Source organism: Strix aluco, chromosome 4 (genome assembly GCF_031877795.1).
Source record: "Strix aluco isolate bStrAlu1 chromosome 4, bStrAlu1.hap1, whole genome shotgun sequence".
Classification (NCBI taxonomy): Eukaryota; Metazoa; Chordata; class Aves; order Strigiformes; family Strigidae; genus Strix; species Strix aluco.
Window position 1 is genome coordinate 95071791 of NC_133934.1, and position 19322 is coordinate 95091112.

At 38.2% G+C, this 19322-nt stretch overlaps 1 protein-coding gene across 24 annotated transcripts in view; it reads right to left on the bottom strand.

Annotated features, from left to right (window-relative positions):
* Window positions 1–3786: 3786 nt before the first annotated feature.
* The window catches only part of GPHN (gephyrin), a 303549-nt gene continuing 288013 nt past the window's right edge, over window positions 3787–19322 (bottom strand). For 21 of the 24 annotated variants that reach the window (XM_074824459.1, XM_074824456.1, XM_074824453.1 and 18 more), the window contains 6 exons: window positions 14241–14328; window positions 12083–12156; window positions 9387–9451; window positions 7989–8092; window positions 6715–6811; window positions 3787–4797 (listed from right to left, as the gene is read on the bottom strand). In XM_074824459.1, coding sequence (XP_074680560.1) covers window positions 4664–4797; window positions 6715–6811; window positions 7989–8092; window positions 9387–9451; window positions 12083–12156; window positions 14241–14328 — 562 coding nt within the window. In that variant the 3' untranslated portion in view covers window positions 3787–4663. Of the gene's footprint in view, window positions 4798–6714; window positions 6812–7988; window positions 8093–9386; window positions 9452–12082; window positions 12157–13500; window positions 13676–14240; window positions 14329–19322 lie in introns of those variants that run through there. The other 3 variants (XR_012623279.1, XR_012623278.1, XR_012623280.1) reach the window with 2 other exon arrangements.

A 19322-nucleotide genomic window follows, 5' to 3' on the forward strand; every position in this document is an offset into this window, starting at 1 on the left:
GCTATGGGAAACTATACCTTGTCTCTGTTTAACAGGTTGCTGCTTTAAAAATCATCAGCTGCTGCAACTGTTCTCCCCATTGCAAATCCTTTTTCTTCGTCAATAGTTGTGACTTTGACCACCTTGTCTCCCTTACGTAGAAACATTTCTGCTTTCTTTGACTACATGCATAAATGCCCTTCCCTGTCTAACCTGTAGTGCTAAAATTTGTCTTTTTCATAGGAGTAATGCCAGCTGACTTCAACTAGCTTCAGCAAGGAGACTACCATAGATTTAAAGCACTTAAGCAAAGAGTTTCTTACCTGGAATTTTGGGAAATGCGTAAAATAACCTCACAAAGTAAATGTTAGGTTGGGAATATATTCCTGAATTTATTTGGGATAAAAGTCTATTGGAAATGTTTGGAAAGTGTCAGCATAAATGACAGACAGTTTTCATTATTTTTTTCTGATACTAAAAACTAGTTTCAATTTTACAGCTAAGGAAAGAGAAAACTTTTGGCAAATTTTGTGCTTCAGCATTTCAACATCTACCCTCTTCCTTCTTAGTTTCCTGTCAGGTAAGAGGAAGAGTATAAGGGCCATTACACGTCAGCCCAATCTACTGCCTGAATTGGGCTCTGACTCCTCATTTGACGCTCTCACACTTATTCTCCCACCTAGTTCCTCAGGGGAAGCACAAAGCTATATATCCCAATATACCAAATATATGTATGCAAGAAGGAGACTCTGCCTTTAAAACAACTGTTGAACTTGAATTGAACTTGATTGTTGCTGAATCTTTATGCACTTCCTGAGATGTGTCTTCAGCATTAACCAATACTTAACAGCTTTTTGCTATCTGGCCCTTACTTTGCTTGTGTTTTCGTTGTCAACTGCAAATACAGGTACCTGGAAACACCTCAGTGCTGTTATCACGTAAGAAAACAAAGTTGTCATGTGTTTCTTTTGGCTTGATTTAATGTTTATTTTTCTTATCTAACACAAAACCTCACAAACAGTTCTGATGCTGCTGCTGTTTTTGAGAAGCTGAGTATTAGCACATCACAGAGGGCCAGAGGAAGTGCTGGGCCATCTTAGCCTGGCATCTGCTTTCCAAAATAAGATGCCCCACTAAAGTAGTTCCTGCCCTGCAAGGGCTGGCAGAGGTGTCAGCCTGAAGAGCTTTCCTGAGCACGACTTGAGGCAGGCCCTGAACACCGCTGCCATACAAAGGCAACAAGGCTGGCACGTGCCATCCCAACACCGACAGACTTGGAACCAAGGCAACTGGAAGGAAAAGATGGATCCTATACTGGGCACTTCTGTGGTCAGTGCAGGGCATGTGCAGATTGCTTGTGGCCTGAAGACCATCTTTACCGGGCACGAGGCAAGCAGCACGTCTTCTGGACTGAGACGTGTCAAAGAAGACAACCTTTAGCACTTGGTGCAGAGTGGCAAGCTGGGGAGGACAAAGACAGAACCTGCAGGGTGATTCTAGTTGCATATGATTCTTAAGCAGTATCCACGTTGTAATATGTTTTAAGTGCAACCCTTCAGCTCAGGAATCAAAAAGGCTAAAGATTCCATGTTAATTAGTAATCTCTGGAGTCATACAGATCTGTAATAACTACCTACAGATCAAAGACATTTCATGTTTAACATATATTAATATCAAGATAGAATTAACTTTGTAGTTTCTGTAATTAGTCTTGAAATCAGTATTTGGAAGAGGCCAGTTTATTCTTCTGTTTATCTGATTGACTACAGACAATTTTTGAATGACGTTTAACATCCAGGTGTACAGTCAAGGTTTTGGTACCAGCTAGCCAGGATACAAAGGTGCTGTATGATTTGTAGGTCACTGTAGGATTATCCCAGCTGGATGAAGGGAACTCAGAAGGCCCACTGCATATCATCATTCCCATGTAGAGTTGCTGAAGAAAATGCTGTAAAGAGAAGAAAACTAACAAATGTTGGAATACCAACCTTATCTTCAGTCATTGCTGGCACTACTTGTTGTTAAGTTACTATTTTGATTGTGCTAAAACCTTATCTAGAGAAGTAAAAATAGAGAAAATATTCCTTAAAATGTTTCCATTTGCAAGTCTCAGTCCTTGAACCAAAGTAACCACATACTTGAAGATCTGTTTGTCCTTGATTTCTTTTCTGAAGCTTCCAACCTTCCCTGAAACCATGAGTTAGGAATGTTAAAAAAGTGATTTGAATTCATCTATTTATATCACATTTATATCCATTGATATTACAACAACCAAGGCAAATTCTTCAGATTCTAGGCTTCATGATTGAGACATATTTGTAATAATGATTTATTATACTCCTCCCAGATTTACCTCTCCAACATACCACTATGGCTTTCAGTGTTAACGAAGGCTGGGCTGTCAGCATCTCTCTCAGAAACTGCAAAGTTTATTTTCTTGCATAAAACTTTGAACGCTGGGAAGAGGGGATTACAAAAGACTGTAGAGTGGCTAAGGCTATTATCAGTGATTTGGAAAAAAATTATCTTGATTAACCTCTAAATGCTTTATTCGTTACAATGGTAGTTAAGTGTTATGATGCCGACATATGGATTAAACAGCACCATGCATCATACACAGTATTGTGTCAACTCTTCTCTGCCACATTTGTTTTGAGTAATGGTTTTAATGTAAACCAGACCCAAGATATTTCTGGCTAGGTTTCCTCACATTTCTCTTTTATCTTTGTCTAGCATCTCCAATTGCATGAACAATCTTCCCTCAGGTTGTTCTTACTGGTGTCCTTTATAAATTTCCAATTTTCATTATATGTGCTGCCTGTAATAACTCCTAACTATAAAATAATCCTTTGGATTATAATAGGCAGTGTTTTACATTATTTCTCAGAGATGAATTAAGTCTCCTCTCTCTTCCTTCTTCTGTGGTTTACAATATCAGTAAATACAGGCATTCATGAATTTAGTTTGGTACCATCCTGCTGCTATATAGAGAAATCACAAATGTAGTCCAGAACACGTAGTCCAGAACAAAGAAATACGATCAGCAATTTGCGTTACTATTTTTCTGAAGTATCATCCCCTGGAGTGCCTGTGAACATGGTGTATGCCCACCTGCCTTCAACCTTTGCAATGGCCTGTGCAGGGAGTGTTCAGGCTGTTGCACAGCAGAGTTTGGTTTTAAAACCAGGCTCAGGGATGCCCTCTGCAGTTATCAGAGAACTACAGCCCTGGTCCACTGTGGCAGTCAGGATTTAAACCCATTTTCTGTGTCATCCCTAAGTATTCAAAAAATACTATGGACAAATGTTCTGGCTTCATGAATGGAGTTGATGGGATATCATTTAACCCATGAACTCCAAGAAGCAAGGTGTTGTAGGGCACTGCTATGGTCTTAATCCCAGACGAAATGTGAAATTACCAAAACACATAATCTGGTGAGGGCTGAATAGTCCCAGTAACAAAAAGAGAGTCTCATTTAAAAAGAAAAAAAAGAATGCTCTATTTAATCCCACACAGTGCAGCACAAGGGCTGTTTGCAACTGCTATGCAATTTACATGGGAAAAAAAAGTATTCTCCAGCTTTGACTAGTCCAATTGTAAAACCTCCCAAATGCTGCTTCCATTTTGCCCCTTGGGAGATGAGTGAGAGAGAGCTCACTCTGTGTTTTCAGTTCACTTGTGATATTGTACATGAGGGAAGGCCCTAGATTCCATATATTATTTTCCCTTCCTTCCTGTCCTCTTCCCCCACCCCAAATACCCTTTTAAACCACTATTTTTTTGGTTCAAACAACAAGGCTAAACAGGTGAAATTTTAAATAATGACTGAGGATTTTTTTTTATTCATTTAAGTTTCAATATCATTACAGAAAATGTTATGGTACAGAGTTGTTTAACATTAGTTTTATTTCTTTGCTCATTTAATTTCCACACGAATGCTGGTAACACTAATATCTGTACAAGATCAGTCTTTGATTTTTTTTAGTTTTTAGTTCTGTACATTTTTAAATGTATTGGTTAAAAAGGCTGTCAGCACTTAAGGAAGCAATTTTTTTGTTTGTTGAAATAAAAGGTATCCAGTTACTGCCCAAGAGTACTGAGCTGGGTGGCTGCCGGGACAAGAGAGATCCCTGAATGCGCAGCGAGGTGAGAAAACCTCGGGGCTTCATTGGGTTCCCAGTGCAGCCACTCTGCTTTTGGCACTGTGCACATCAACACGAGATACAAGATAAAGAACAAGCAGAAGCTCTCTGTGAAGCGGTTATGAAGCATACTAATAAGGGAAATCCAAGTGTTGTCTACGCTAGTATAAATAAGCAGACAGCCTTGTTTTAAGAGCATAAGTAGTTGTATCTTAAAGATGAGAAAAAACACAAGTTCTGCAGGCACCTACTGCTGTCTACTAAAAGCTACCGCTATTAGAACTAGCATTGAACACACAAAGCAATTGCAAGGAAAGAAAAAAGTTGCTTTGATATAATCAGAATAAATTTCTTTGTTAAGATTTGTTTTAAAGTTTTTTTAAAAGGTATTTATTTAAATTCCATTTGAAATATAATTCAAGATGTTGTCTATACTGATCAACTTTTATCCAAATCAGAAAAACTAGCTGTGCCGTTGCATATTACAGGATACAGTCAATGATATGTGGACATGCATCAAAGCTTCGCTCTTGTTGGTGACATCATAGCCTTCCAATGACCATGACATCCACCACCTCCCCCTTGTGAAGCTCCACATACTGCTCTGTCTTTGGAGGTAGCATCAACAGTCCATTGGCACTGCGCATACTCATCAGACGACTGCTCATCTGATTCCCTACAGGAGAGCAAGAGAAAAATTTCAGTTAAGTTTTCAGTTAGTTTCAAACGCTGCAACACACCATGTGGGAAACAAGAGCTGTTCTTATGAAGATGTTCATGTTGCTAACTTATTCATAGAGCTGGGATCTCGCCGTTCCAAGGTGGATGGAAACAGAACTCTGTAGAGTATTACTCAGCCTCTCATCACTCTGGCTCTCAAAACTCGCATTTGCTTTCCTAATTGCTTTCCTATCCAGACTTCCACATTATCTGTACCTCATATCTTGTCATAGTAAATTGCTTTCCTGTTGGAATTTCTAATCCTATCAGAATTACTTTGTTTTTGTATATAATTTGTATACCTAATTCCAATTGTACAGACTAAACCCAGCACAGTCCAGAATGTTTTTAATATACTGTTATTGAGTAAGTTTGATTAACTGTATTCTTCTCTCTGAATAGCCCTGTTTAGCATTAGTAGCTTAGAACTGGTAGCTAAAGTAGTTGAAGCCTTAGACCGTAAGAGCTGACGGACAGTAAACTTTTTGATAAAAGTCATGCTACTAAAACAGAACTAGCTGAATCCATATGTGAGCAGAACGAAAAAGATAAGGACCAGGAAAAAATTCCAAGCGAATGAGGTAACTTCAGTAGAAGACCAGCCCAGTGACAAAGAAAACCAGTATGAAATCAAGAGACCACTGACCAGAATTAAGTGATTGGACTTGGGGATGGGGTGCTGGGTGGGACGGGTATAATTGGAGGGCATGATGTGGGGTAGGGGTTCCTCTCCAGCTCAAGCTATAACCTGAGAACTAATAAAAGAGGAATTGGAAACCTTCACTTGGACTTCACATTTTTCAGCAGAATCCTAGAGTTGGAGCCTGTTATGGTGGACAGCTGTGTAAATGCGCAACATGTACCGCCTCAAAAGAATGGGTTTCTTTGGGACACTGAGCTTCACAACATGTCCCAAAGATAAACAGTATCATATTGGTAGTACTGACAAAAAATGAAAACGCAATAAAGTCATGCTCTTGGTTTTCAAACTTCCAGACTGACAGAGAAATCATTCCAGATAGTCTGCTTGTGTAAGGAAAGAAGAGGTGCACAATGAAACAGTTAAATCAAATACAGCATTATAGATCTAAGTAATACCTTGACTTACACCTGGAAATATGTCAGAGGCTGTGTGATCTTGTGAGTCAATAGTAAGAACTTTCTCTGAGTAAACAGTAAGATGCATTTGAGCTAATGTTTTCCCTGTGGAGATTTGTCTATAATGCTTTGTATTGAACAATTTGGATGTAGCAAAAATACAAGGACCTGAATCTCTTGAGAAACTGGCAGAGTCAGTCTTCTAGCAGTACACAGCTATAAAAGTATTCAAATATACTATTTACCTCAACTGCAGCTGAGTATCCAGAAGTATCCCTAGGTGGCAAACATGACTAATAAAAGTCTTAGTCGGCTTTAAGAGAATATATATAGCCTCAGCTATCTCTTCTACTTTTCCAGTTCAGCTAGAATCACACTTTTTTAATTTGTATTGTTCCTACCTATGCTCCAACTTGTGTTTGTTTAGTACAGGCACAAGAACAAAAGTAAACAAATGTGCCTGTGAGTGCAAGTAAGCATGGGCGGATGCTGACAAAAAGGTGTGCACATATGCAAGCATACAGGTGTATTTTGTGTGTGTATAAAGTCAGGTTATTCAGATAAAGGAAGCTTCGATGGTTAAGTTTATAAACCATGACTGAATTTTATACTAAGGTACATGTATGCATGTGCACAAGGATGTCAACAAATCAGTCTGCCTAAGGAAGGCTATATGAAAAAACACGTACACATGCTTGGTTGGTTTTAGAGGTATATATAGGAAGGCAAGGACCTGTGTGAGTGTGTCTGCCAGTCTGTGTGACTGGGCACTAACCTGTACTCTGTGCCCAAGGTAGTGGTTCTTGGTGATGCCAAGTCAGTATGCACCGATGATATTCCGGGCGGGGATCCAATTTTACATCACATGATAACTGTAGAAGCAGAGAAAGGATGAAAATGTGAGGCATCAGATCACACTGTCTAAGATAATGGAATAACCTGCTCAATTATTTTTCCTTAAAAACAGTCTTTTCAAAAACTTGCATTTTGAGGTCTGATGGTGTCTAGTGCAAGATCAAAAGCTGTAGAAGGTAGGGACTGCAGTATTTAAAGGAAATACGACTGTGATATTATAATATCAGAGTGTGTGATGAAGTCTACGTTCATTAAGTGGAATATTCCAAAGCTGTTCCTTTACTGGGAATTTAAAGGTAGTATTTCTCTGGGAAAAAGCTTTACCATTTTTGGCCTCTAGATTACACTGCATTAAAGATAAAAAATTTATTCTCATTCAAAATCCTGCTAGCTTTGACAAAAGGGAAATGGCCAATCTTTGAAATGAAAAGACATACACGGGATGGTTCACAATGGAATTTAATGGAACACACTGGAAAATTCATGCAAAAGTGATGGTCACTATAAATTGCTCTCTGTTTCAGAATATTTTAGCTGTGAGATAAAGAAAAATCTGGATGCCTGAAGAGGTGCAAGAGACGTGATAAGGAGTAGGAGAACACTAGGAAAACTATAAAAGGTAATGTGTTCCTTGGTACTTTATTTGAATCAAAGATAGAATAATACATTATAATAACATGCCTCAAATCTATATTAAACAGTTACAATGGCCATGATTTCTTACAAGAGTGAAATGAATAGCTTAAGGGATTTATATTGCTTAGGGTGGGGGTCATGTGGGTTACTTATATAAATAACTCAAGAACAGAAAGGCTTTACAGTTTGTATTTTCTATTGCTAATACAGAACTATCCAACTCTTTAGGTATTCCCAGATTACTCTGCATTTTTTACCACAGGTTAAAACAAATGGTTTTTTAAACAGTAAAGTGTCATTCCTGCCTGATCGGCAAATGGTTGCCTCTGCATCGGTGTATCTTGCTCCATTAGATGGCCATCCAACTCCTAGAAATTGTGGGACTGAATATCGCCATTAACAGAGATTGAGAATGTACCCCTGTTTTGTGTGAACTTCCTTCAACTTGCTAGAATTAGTCTAAGGCTCAGATTTCCCAAACAAGACAGCCCTTCAGAGCCCGAAGAGCTGTGCTTCAACATCTTGAGAGAATTTTTAAATAGAGGACAAGCTTCTTACCCTGGCTTTGATGATGGTGGGCCGAGGATCCAGAATACCCTGCATTTTCCTCAGTGCGGGAACAACAAAGAGATTGCAGGTGACAACAGCTGACACAGGGTTGCCTGTAGGACAAAGAACAGTTGGTGGTTTACTCTTGATTTACTCTGTGAAATGCTGAAAGTGATCTCATGTTCTTATAGCAATTGCACTCTAAAGGACTCTAAAGAGCTTTTCATGCTACGTACAGGAAACATTTCATTCAAGACTGGAGTGGCATGTGGCAAGTACACCTGCTGAAAGCTACACTCTGGCTGATGGGGTGCTGAAATCCTGCTCTGACCAGAACTGCCCCATGCTCCTCAGGCCCCAGCATTTGCCTCTGTTCCTCCATTGCCTTTTGTCTTATGCCTAGATTTGTCTGGGGCCAGGACAGGGTTTATTGTGCACAGGTATAGGTCCTACCTGATAGGGCTCTTGATTCATGATTAAGGTTTCCAAGACCTATGGAAAAATAACTTTCCATTCCCTAACAGAGTAGCAAAATGCTTTAGTGCAAATTCTGAGGAGAATTCTACTGATTTATAAATTTTCTGTTGACTCACAAGAGAGGTGTATGATCAACATCTGTCAAACACCACTTGTCTTACACATCTGGACTTCCCTAGATGACAGTTCTAAATTAAATACTACAATCAGACAGATGCTCCACTGATCTCTCCCCTGGAGGAAAAAGTACTGCAGCAACTAAACCAAGAGAGAGAAAAAGCACTAGAGATACATCTGAAAACCGCCAGCTTATCAAGAACAGGATTCCTTGTGTAGTCAGAAATCCATGCAAAGTCAAAGCAGTAAGAATAAATAATCCTCCTGATTTAGTATGGTAGAGATTTGTTCCCAGATCCTTAAGGAAATGTTTATTTGGAAGGCAGTGATTTCCCAAGCCGACGCAGCACTCAGGAGATAAAGTGATGCTGCCCTCTTTTGGTTCCACCGTACAATCATGACAAAAAAGAATAAGTCTTTTGACATGCTCCTTGGCACTCCCTCGTTTTTGTCTCCATTTGCAATACTTCAGAATGGGTGCACTGACTTACATGCACTCAATATTAACTGGGAAGGTGGAAGGACCTGTAGGAAAAACACACCCCTGTATAGTACCACTTAGAAGACCCAAGGAAATTGTTGGATGGAAGAAGTCATAAGACCTGTACACCAGCAAATTCTGAGAACAGGAACAAGAAAGAACTCCTCAGAATATCGCCATAAGTCTGTTTCTTCTAGAATTTTCTGGGAAGACCTTACAGGTACCTTCCTTAGGGATGCCAACACCAGACATAGCTGCTGTGAAATGTCACTATTCTGTTTCACGTCTGTCATCTATGCACATCAACAAAAGTAATCCACAAAATATCTTACCTGGGAGCGCAAAGATTATTTTTCTTACACCATCAATATCCAGAGTTGCAAAAGTTGTTGGCAGGCTATGGAAAAGGAAAGCTATTCAATATCTGCACAAGACTTTGACTAAATATTATTATGTTATTATTTAAAACATTTTGAAAAGAAAACAAAACAGGACCTCTCTCAGCAGTTCATTAGCACCTGCTGCTTACTCCATGCTGGGGGTATAATCCTCTCTTTGTGATGATAGAACAATTAGTTTTTCTTGGTATTCAGCTACGAAATATTAAGTATACTATTTTGCTTCTGGTGAGGAAACATGTAAGAGCAGATGAACTAGTAATCAAAAATCTAAATCCTGTCTTCATGCTAGAAGCCAATTAACAGAGAAGTAATACTGAAATTAGGCAGCTAAAGAGCTGTATTTGTTTTTGTAACATTTGGGACTCTAATTTCCCTTACTCCATTGTCTACAGCAGTATTTTAGAGCAGCAAATGCTGGTCAGTCTGCAGATGAACAGGTTCAGGTACACAGGCAGAGCTGCAGTCAGGTAAGACCTAGGTCTGTAAGTAAAGAACTCACTCTACCTTTCACAGCTGCTCCTGAGTGATCTTTAATGACTCATTATCAGGGTTATTACAGTTATACAAATAGGACAGTAATGTGATGACTCAACAATATGACTGGCAAAGAAAATGGACTCATTGATTAAAAAAACCTTTTCTATATACCGATGTTAATTTCATCCTTTTAAACATTAGAAATGATACTTTACAGGAGCAATAATTAGGCTGAGTTCCTTGGCTTCATCTTCAGCTGACAACTATCACCTGATTAGCAAATGATAGTTGCCACACTTTGATCATTACCACCTGGTTTTGTATCTGCTAGGACTAATCAGTATTTTATTTTACCAGGGGAAGTTGGTGTTTGCAGTTTCTGGTTTAAAATGTCTCTTAACATAATGGCAACTATGTGCCACACCTCCAAATCTTATAACTAGTACACAAACTGAGGTACAAAAAAATCCAACTGCTAATTCATATTTACTGGAAACTCTGAATTCTCATATGAGATTTCAACACCATCATTGGTAAAGTCTTCCAGTACTTTCCTTCTGGCAGCGCTGCTAGATAAGATACAACCTTACATTAGCTCAGCAATTTTCAGACCAAGTGGAAGAATGGTAAATCGTGGGCATCACTGCAGTCATGTGGCACATCAAAATACAGGCATACAAAACAAATTCTGGCTTCGCTCTTGGAACTTACTCAAGGGAGTTTTTCCCAATAGAGTAATCACAATTCATACCTAAGGCCTTTTAAGACAGAATTAATAAAAACTGAAACGCATTATTTGCTATTGCAGTACAGCCAATGAAAATGAGAGTGCTTACATTCTCAGTAAGATTAGATGACCGAATTTTTTGGTAGCAGTACGAAATATCTTTCTTATGGCATAAAATGAACATGAATGTTTGGGGAAAATAAGATTTCTTAAAGCTTTTCTGGCTAGTTATTAAAAGTTTATTGCTACAAGTCTACAGAGGGATCACCAGAAGAAGGAATTACATTTGCTTTCAGATAAGCCAGAACCAGAACTTAATATTCTGAATTCTGCAAATTGGGTTATCCATTCTAGTCAGCAGCAGAGGCTGGAGTGCAAGATTCCACTTTTGGGACTTTACCACACAGGTTGTAGCAGTATGACAGAAGCAGAGAGTATTTTCCATGCCTGGGTTACATCCAGCATGGGAAGAAACACACTTTCAGCTCACTTTTTCCTTTTATGGAAGGGCGGTGGTGGTAGTAGCAGCACAAGCACCAAACCCATGTGCAGTTCTTTACTGGATTGTATGCAGAGACAGTAAAAGTATTTGTCTACTTTCACAGCAAACACCCACTTCATGTTCTGCTCCCTGGCAACGATTACAGGAATCATTCCTCAAAGCTGCACTTGGCCTTGTGTTACTGGACTGTGCCAACCTAGTTTGCAAACAAACTGCACTCCATGCTTAGTGAGGCAGAGCTGCAGATATCTTTCTGCTACTGTACTGTGAAAGGGAACTATTTTCAATACATGTAGTTTTAATTTTCTCTACAAAGTACACTTCCAGACTCATTAATTAGCAGTGCTACAGCAAAGGAAAGCAATGCTGAAACAGTTTTCTGAGGCAAACTAAACATATAAAGGATATATTTACTTTAAAATTACTATGTTTAATATGCCAGTTAGATAAAACTTTGTAAATTAGCTGTCATTCCACCTCTCAAGAAATTGCTTTTTGTAGGAATATGACTTATGCAAATTTTGAAGTGAAATGAGATGCTCGTTAAGCAAACCAGCAGTTAAATGTCCTTATACTTCCTAGTAATTTCATAACAATGTCAATATCTGAGCTCTGTGATCACAGTGAAGACTGTGGCCATGTTTACACTATACTGGTTTCCACCAAATCCCCAAACCTGATTTGCAACAGTTATCAGAGAAATATCTCTTACTGATAAAAACTAATCTCTCTGTTACAGTCAATTTCACCCATAAAGACAATGACTAATCTGAATAGGACTGATTTTGCTCCTTTTCCCATTTCTATCTACCATATGGTTTATAGTATATTTGGAAAACTGAAATCTACTGAAGCAGTTATATAGGATATTTGGCCCAATATAACCTCCATCTATGCTGCCTAAGTAGAAAAATTTCTTACCCTGGTTTCATAAAAACTCTGCCAAAGTGAATCTGTGCGTGAAGATCAATATCCAGCACCTGTTTAAGATAGTCCTGTTTAAATTCAAAAAAGAAAATCAATTAAGTAACATCGAAGTGGCTTACATCATCTAAGCATTCAAAGCAATCAATTAATATCAAGTGAAGATGAAAGACTTTTCATATCCCAAAAGTGCTACAGTCCAGTGGGGAATTTCCACTATTTGAAAGAAGTATTTTCAAAAAGAAGAGGTGAAGAACAGACTCATTTTAGGTGCCAAACCTGACTCCACGAGGACATAGTAATATATTACTTAAAAGTCAGCTGCAGCATCAGAATCTTAGAGGACCCCACAAATACCTACTACTAAAACATTCTCTATATCAAAGATGGAAAAAAGCTTTTATCGTTCAAAGTTAAGACTTAAAATCATCAAGTTATTTAACTTTTGCCATGGAAGCTATCTAGCAGTAGAGATAGAGATCTCCTAGTACTTTTGAAATCAATACTGTACTGTAGAAATCATAGTTTTCCAGGATACTGTAATTATTATAATTTCTTGGGGACACGGTCTAATTCACAGTGGTTGGTTTTAATAGTCCTTAGAAAGGAAAAACTGTGGGTGGCTTGTGCATTAATTCAAGTTAAATGATTTTGCATAAACACAATCGATCCAGTTATTAAAACAAATTGAATTACTCATTTAGTCTTTATTGAAAATTGCTGTGCTCAAAGATGTAGTTTCCTGTCTGTTGTGTGTAGTGAGATTAAAGACACAGGACATAACAGTCATCTGTGAAGAGAGACTTTGGAAGCAGTAAATCTGAAGCTCCCTTGCAGTTTTCCTGTATTTATCCTTTTTTTTTTTTTTTTTTTGTGTGTGTGTGTGTGTTCAAATACTTGGAAAGCAGTAACTTTTTTCAGCCAGGCATGAATTCTCAATTACTGACTCCATTAAGCCTGTTTTTATTTTCTATTTACTTTTTGGACATTCACAGTTATTTTATTAAAACTGTTGAAAGCGCAGTATAGAGGACTAACCATCAGTGGAATATAGAGCCTATTGACTTTAAGCTGGTGCCTCAAATTCACACTGGGGAGAAATGAGCCAGAAGGCATAAATGCCCGTGAGACCATTCAGCAGTTCAGTCACTTCCTAGTGCTCCTGTGTCTGCACTATTTCACTACATTCCCAATTTAAAGACCAGCACTCGTCCTTCATTATTTTTCTAGGAATACCGAGGACAAAAACGGATTGAAAGTAATTGGCACTGCTTTAACTAGTTACCCATTTTCACGACGTATCCAACAATATGATTTCTACTCAGAAAAGTGACAAAAACAGCACTCAGGTTTGCCATCTCCTAATGACTGTCTTTAGTATCTGTTAGTTATAAAAGGAGAGATGTTTCTTTTACCTGCCAAACTCACAGATTCAGCCTGGGATCAAAAAGTAATCTGAGTTTTCCTTCGCATAAGTCATGATTAATAAATGTCCTGCAGGTTCATCTACGCCCCACCAGCATCTGTGTATCCCTATTTTCTTTGATGGTTTTGGCACAGGGATTACCAACAGGAACTCAATCAACAATTCTGTTAATGATTCAAAAGGCAAATATATCAGCTCACTGTGTCTCGTATGTACTGCCTCTGTAGGACTAACAGGCGCAAAATGTGATAAAACTATTTTTGTAACAGAGAGAGCTTTGGCATATTCAGGAAATAGATCTGCTGAGTAAGAAAGAGCTATTTATATACTCAGGTTGCTTTCCAAAGTACTTTCAAAGTAGCTTTATTCTATCTACATTTTACCTGCTCTAAAAATAAAAAGAAGTCTGTTGCCTGTGTGTGCTATTAACCAAGCACCTTCCTCATCATAACTATATAAACCATTCCTTAAATAAAAACACATTTGCCAATCACTCACACCAAGAATTAAAATCTTCCCTGCTGTACTACGTCTACTATAGTACAGTAACAAGAACAAAGGGAATGAGGATAGCATTGAAGACTATTTTCTTAATTAATTCACATTTATGTGTTCCAAAAAAAGATCCCTTTTTAATAAACATTAATACAAAGGTAGAAGCTCTGATGACAGACTCTGCCTTGAAATTCTTATATATACTGTAGCAAGTCATACTTAAATTTAGCATACCTTTTCCCCCATAGATACACCTCCTGATGTAATGATCACATCAGCACGGCTGATACCCTCATTCAGTGCATTCAGTAAATCATCTGGGCTACAGAAAAGAACAGGCAAGCAGATTAGTGGCATGAAACTATTACGAGTTATAGTGCAACTGTCTGTGTGCACACATACAGATGTATATACACACACTTATTTTAAGAAGTAGATACAGCTCTAGGATAAAATAAGATCTTTTCCTTCTTAAGAATCCACATTGCTCTGTTCAAGACAAGAACTGCAGTCTCATTAAGTGAACACTACACTGCTTGGCACCTTTCTTTCTAAGAGCTTTGCAACAGGAACAGTGGGATACTTTAGACTGGCACTGAAGAACACTAATACAAGTGTCTAAAAGTATGTAATTTGCACAGTATGTAGCAATACAAATTATGATTTAGATGAACTGACAGGGCCACATAAAGGGACCTGAAACATGAAAATTACTGGCCACCAAGCAGGCTGCAGTACTACCTGTCTAGCTTATTTGATGTGTGCAAAAACGGGAGTAAGGCTCCACTTCAAGCTTCCACCAGTGAAAAGTGGGAGTAATTCCTTTATCTTCTCCATCAGAGGGCTCTGCAGCAAGGCCAGCTGAGTGTCCCAGCTTTGCCCACGGTTTAGTGAAAAAAAAAGCAGCAGGTAGCATTACGTGGTGCTGTGGGCATTACAATTTACGTGACACAAGAAAGACTGCGCTCCCTCACTGAGTAGATATCTCAAGTGCATGCAACCCTGCACACTCTTCACCTTCTAGAGGGCCCTCAAGTGTCCTCTGCCCTGGTTATGCCTTACAGGCAGAAAGACTCCCGACCCTTTCTCCACCAGGTCCAGTGACTGATGCAGCATCTTCTTTGGCATCACAGTGTGGTTATCCTGCAAAACTTCTCTATTTGTGTTGGGTTACATCCACTCTTTAGGGTCATATTACTTTTTAAGAGGAAGGCAGCAAACTATAGCAGAAAGAAGGGCAGATTGCTGGTGCCATAGTGTAGGCTGCAATCAACCAGATTTAATTATACACTACCATTTTTTTAAAGGAAACAGTGGCTACAGATATTGTGGCATGCTTCCATGACTTCTGTTTAGCGTACTGGCTATCTTGGATACTCTAAATGGCCTATAATGAATAGCGGAACTCTGTTTATTTTGGGAAAAAGTATAAAATGTATGAACTCAAGCAAAACCATCTCCTTATTTGCTCTTTAGCAAACAGAGACTTTTTCTCAGCTCCCCTTCTGGAATCTCAGGACCATTTTATCCAAACACCAGCACAAGTCTTCACTAGTTGTTGAAGGCAAGAGGAAAGAAGCAAGTTTTTTGTTGGCTACTGTCAGTGTCTTCTTCAGAACCAATTGTTTCATATTGATGGTCTAAGTAGTAATCTGGATGTAATAAGATATTGCTTAAGATTATTATAGAGTTTGTAATAGGAGAAGTCTCTCAAGATCTAAGTATTCCTTAATCCTTGACAATGAGGGTACAGACTGTAATGCAGCAAGGAATATGTATTCATTACACAGGTTGATCGATATAGGCCTTCCTGAAGCTCAATGACAGTCACTCATGGCACTATTACTAGGCTAAGACTGCTTTCAGTTTATTTTTCTCAGGTTATGGTGCAGCTGAGGACCTTATCTGGAGCTTGCTCCAGGCTGCTTAATTTTATTTTGCTTAATTATTTAAAAGTTATTCATAGGTAGCAAGGCCACCTGTCTGGGGACATCCTAATTCTGGATTATGAAGTGTGCTTGCTTTTGGTTTTGGTTTGAGAATAATGGAAGGAACAGCAAAAAGCAAACAAGTCTATATTTAACTATTGTTAAAGTTAAATTGAATGGAAGTGCTCCTACTTACATACTGAATATATGTATGTGTGTGTATATATATAACATTACTTAACAAATTAAAAAAAAACCCAAAATAAGCCCAAACTCAAAACAGGTGAGGGCTCAATTCACCCCCTTCTTTATGAGGTAGCATACCACTGGAGTAGTTCATCATACAGTTTTTTTATCACATCATGTAAAAAGTTGAAGATTACTGTACTTGATGCATTTTTTTAGCATTTCCAGTACAATGACCTGTATAATATATCCCTTTCTTTACCATCTCTATAATGCAAGACATTTAAAAATTCTACCACTAAGACTTTATCCAACCAATAGCACTGCATATCACCTTTCAATAGTTACAAAATGCATTGAATTCTTCCAAAATGAAAGATATGATAGAAATTTTATTGTAATAAACTGAATGATTATGTTAGCTTGGTTTTCATTCTGAAGAAAGGAAGTTATTTACAGAATTCCCTCCCTCGCCTTGACAGAAGGCTTCGCTCTTTTTGCCATATTTGGTATATTTTTTTTTTGTCACTGAGGTCTGTCTAACTTTCTATCCTACTTGAGGCTGGCAGCTGCATGACTCTGCCATTAACACAAAACACGCCTTACAGGAGTCACCGGCTCTAATCTTCAATCAACACCATAGCAAATATTTTGTTTGCCTTTAGTTGATTTAATGCAGAATTGCATATTAACACATATTTGATATAATCAGATAACAAGATATTACTTCTTGTTTCATTTGTTGTGTAACAATGAGCAGCTTCTCCTTTGGATCCACATGGAATAAATAATTGAAGACTATTAACTTCTGAAAGAATAGACAAAATAACTTTGGCATCTGAGCATAACAGGACAAGATTGTTCTAAAAGGCCTGTGACAAATCACCACGATGTTGAGAAAAAAAACACTCACTGAGCAGGTACCAATCAGTAGCTATATTCTGAAGCCCTGGCCATTGCTAGGGGCAGGATACTGGATTAGCTAGACTAATGGTCTAATTTACTACGATAAATCCTTTAAAATGTCTTATGAAAGTGCTATTCTTGAATTTTTTTCCTTCATGGACAGAACTGTAACAGGTGCTCAAATACAGTGCTGAATACCTTAATCAATGTAAAGTAGATTTTGATGGGAAGTCTCATTTCCCGATGGCAAAACTATTCTGTTTCATTTGGTGATTTTCAAAGTCAGAGTGACACTGTGTGCAAGAACAGTGTGTGCTGTGTATAAGAACAGAGTGTGCTTTTCTAACATGTTGCAATTGATTAAAAAAATTATACTCTATGTTTCAGATCATATCTTAGCGTCTTCTATAAATACAACTAAGAAAATTTGTTCTATAAGGATTATGTACTGTTTACGAAACTATTCATATAGGTAAGTAAGCAGAAATCCAAACTTTCTCTCAAAAGGAGAAAGCCCCATCTACAGCAGATTGTCTGCACAAATATTATGGGTATTGTACATATACTTTTGAAGCTGCAGACATAATGCTTTGCATAAAGAGTCCATGTACTTTTAAGTATATTTTGATATTCTCTGCTAATTTTGCCAGGCTGATAAACAGTATCTATTTTACTACCTCAATTTCCTGACCCTCATTATTCAGTTTTATGGAACAGAATGAGCAGTACAATCTGGAAAATAGTTGGAGGGGATCTGTTGTACAGTGGCAGCAGCATGCATAGAATCCAGTAAGCAGATGCATGACACTGCAGTTGACATGCCACTTGATTTCATTAATTTGCAGAGAGGGCTTGCAGGATGGCAGTATACCAGAATAGGAACACCTTCTGGTTTCATGAAAAATTCTGATTATCGAAGCTAGTTTGTGGAAAACTGCTATGCAGCGCTTGATTACTGAGCTGTCTTTGAACTGAAAAGATACACAGGAGCTTAAGAGCTTGAACAAGAAAATGATGCAAACCTCATTAAAATAGACATCAACCATGTAGAAGATTTTTTCCTTTATCTCTCTCAAATAGCTACAGTACAGTCAAGACCAAAGAATTCTCTTTTAAGTGCCATTTTGAAGTACCCTAAATTACAGTGTAATCTTCTCTTTCAAATAGAAATCAACGTCTAATTCACTTCTGTTGATCCCATTGTTGTGCTTCACTGTCATTAATTATAAATCTGTCAGCCTCTTCTGTGATACAACCCTTAACACCAGCAGTTTGATACATGCAATTAAACGGCTCAGTTTTATAATTTAATTTAGAAAACAAATAACAACAAATGGTGATCTGCATCACCTACCACTCTGCAGTAAACTGAGTGATCCCTGTAAAATTGAACTGGAACAATTAGTTAGGGCTGACTTATCAAGCCATTGTCACAGTACAAAATCCATAGCTCATTACTAATTTCCAGGACCATCTCCACCAAGTTCTTTGCCACAGTAGTCTCATTCATTCAAATTAACCTCATTACCTGACAGTCGTTTCCAGTCCTTGTTGTTCATTGCCATATACGGCTATTACTGTTGGGTGACTAATAGAAACACTTGTGATTGTCATACTCTTCCATGCATCAGCCCAGGCTTTTATAAACCCAGGTCTTCTGGAAACCTGTACTTGCAAAATCTGTGCATGCAAACCATCACAGTTAGCACCTTAAACCTGAGTGCTTTACAGATATATTGGACACAGATACAGAAAGATAGGCATGCACCATAATGCACCAGATGCATGCAGAAGTGTACAAAAGCAGAGCTGGGTAACCTTTCTTGCTGACTGTTTTACTTTATTTGAAAGCATCTCAAGTATTTCAATTATATGCTGAAATAATTACCCCTTCACACATGATTCCTCACAGATTCAGAGGAACTACAGATTCCTGGACACATAGTGAAAACTGAAGTGTCAGCAGTGATGCTACACCAATCACACAAAGACCAAAGTAGACCAGCTGCTCCTCTAAACTACAACAGTTGACTGTAAAAGTCAAAAGCCTATGTGCCATCTGCAGGTACTCTGAGTTTAGCACATCCTGGCCATGCCCACACCAATGGGAAACAGTGGTTTGTGCTAGTTTTGCATTTTATGAGGTCTCTTTTCTGCTAAACAAATCTCCCAGAAGAAAAAAAGATTTAACAAAGGTACAGGACGTGCTAGAAATTCCCCTCGTATGCCAAGATCCCAAACTTCTAGTTCTACATCAGAAAAAAAAGAAACACCTCCAAAACAACAAAGAATTTAC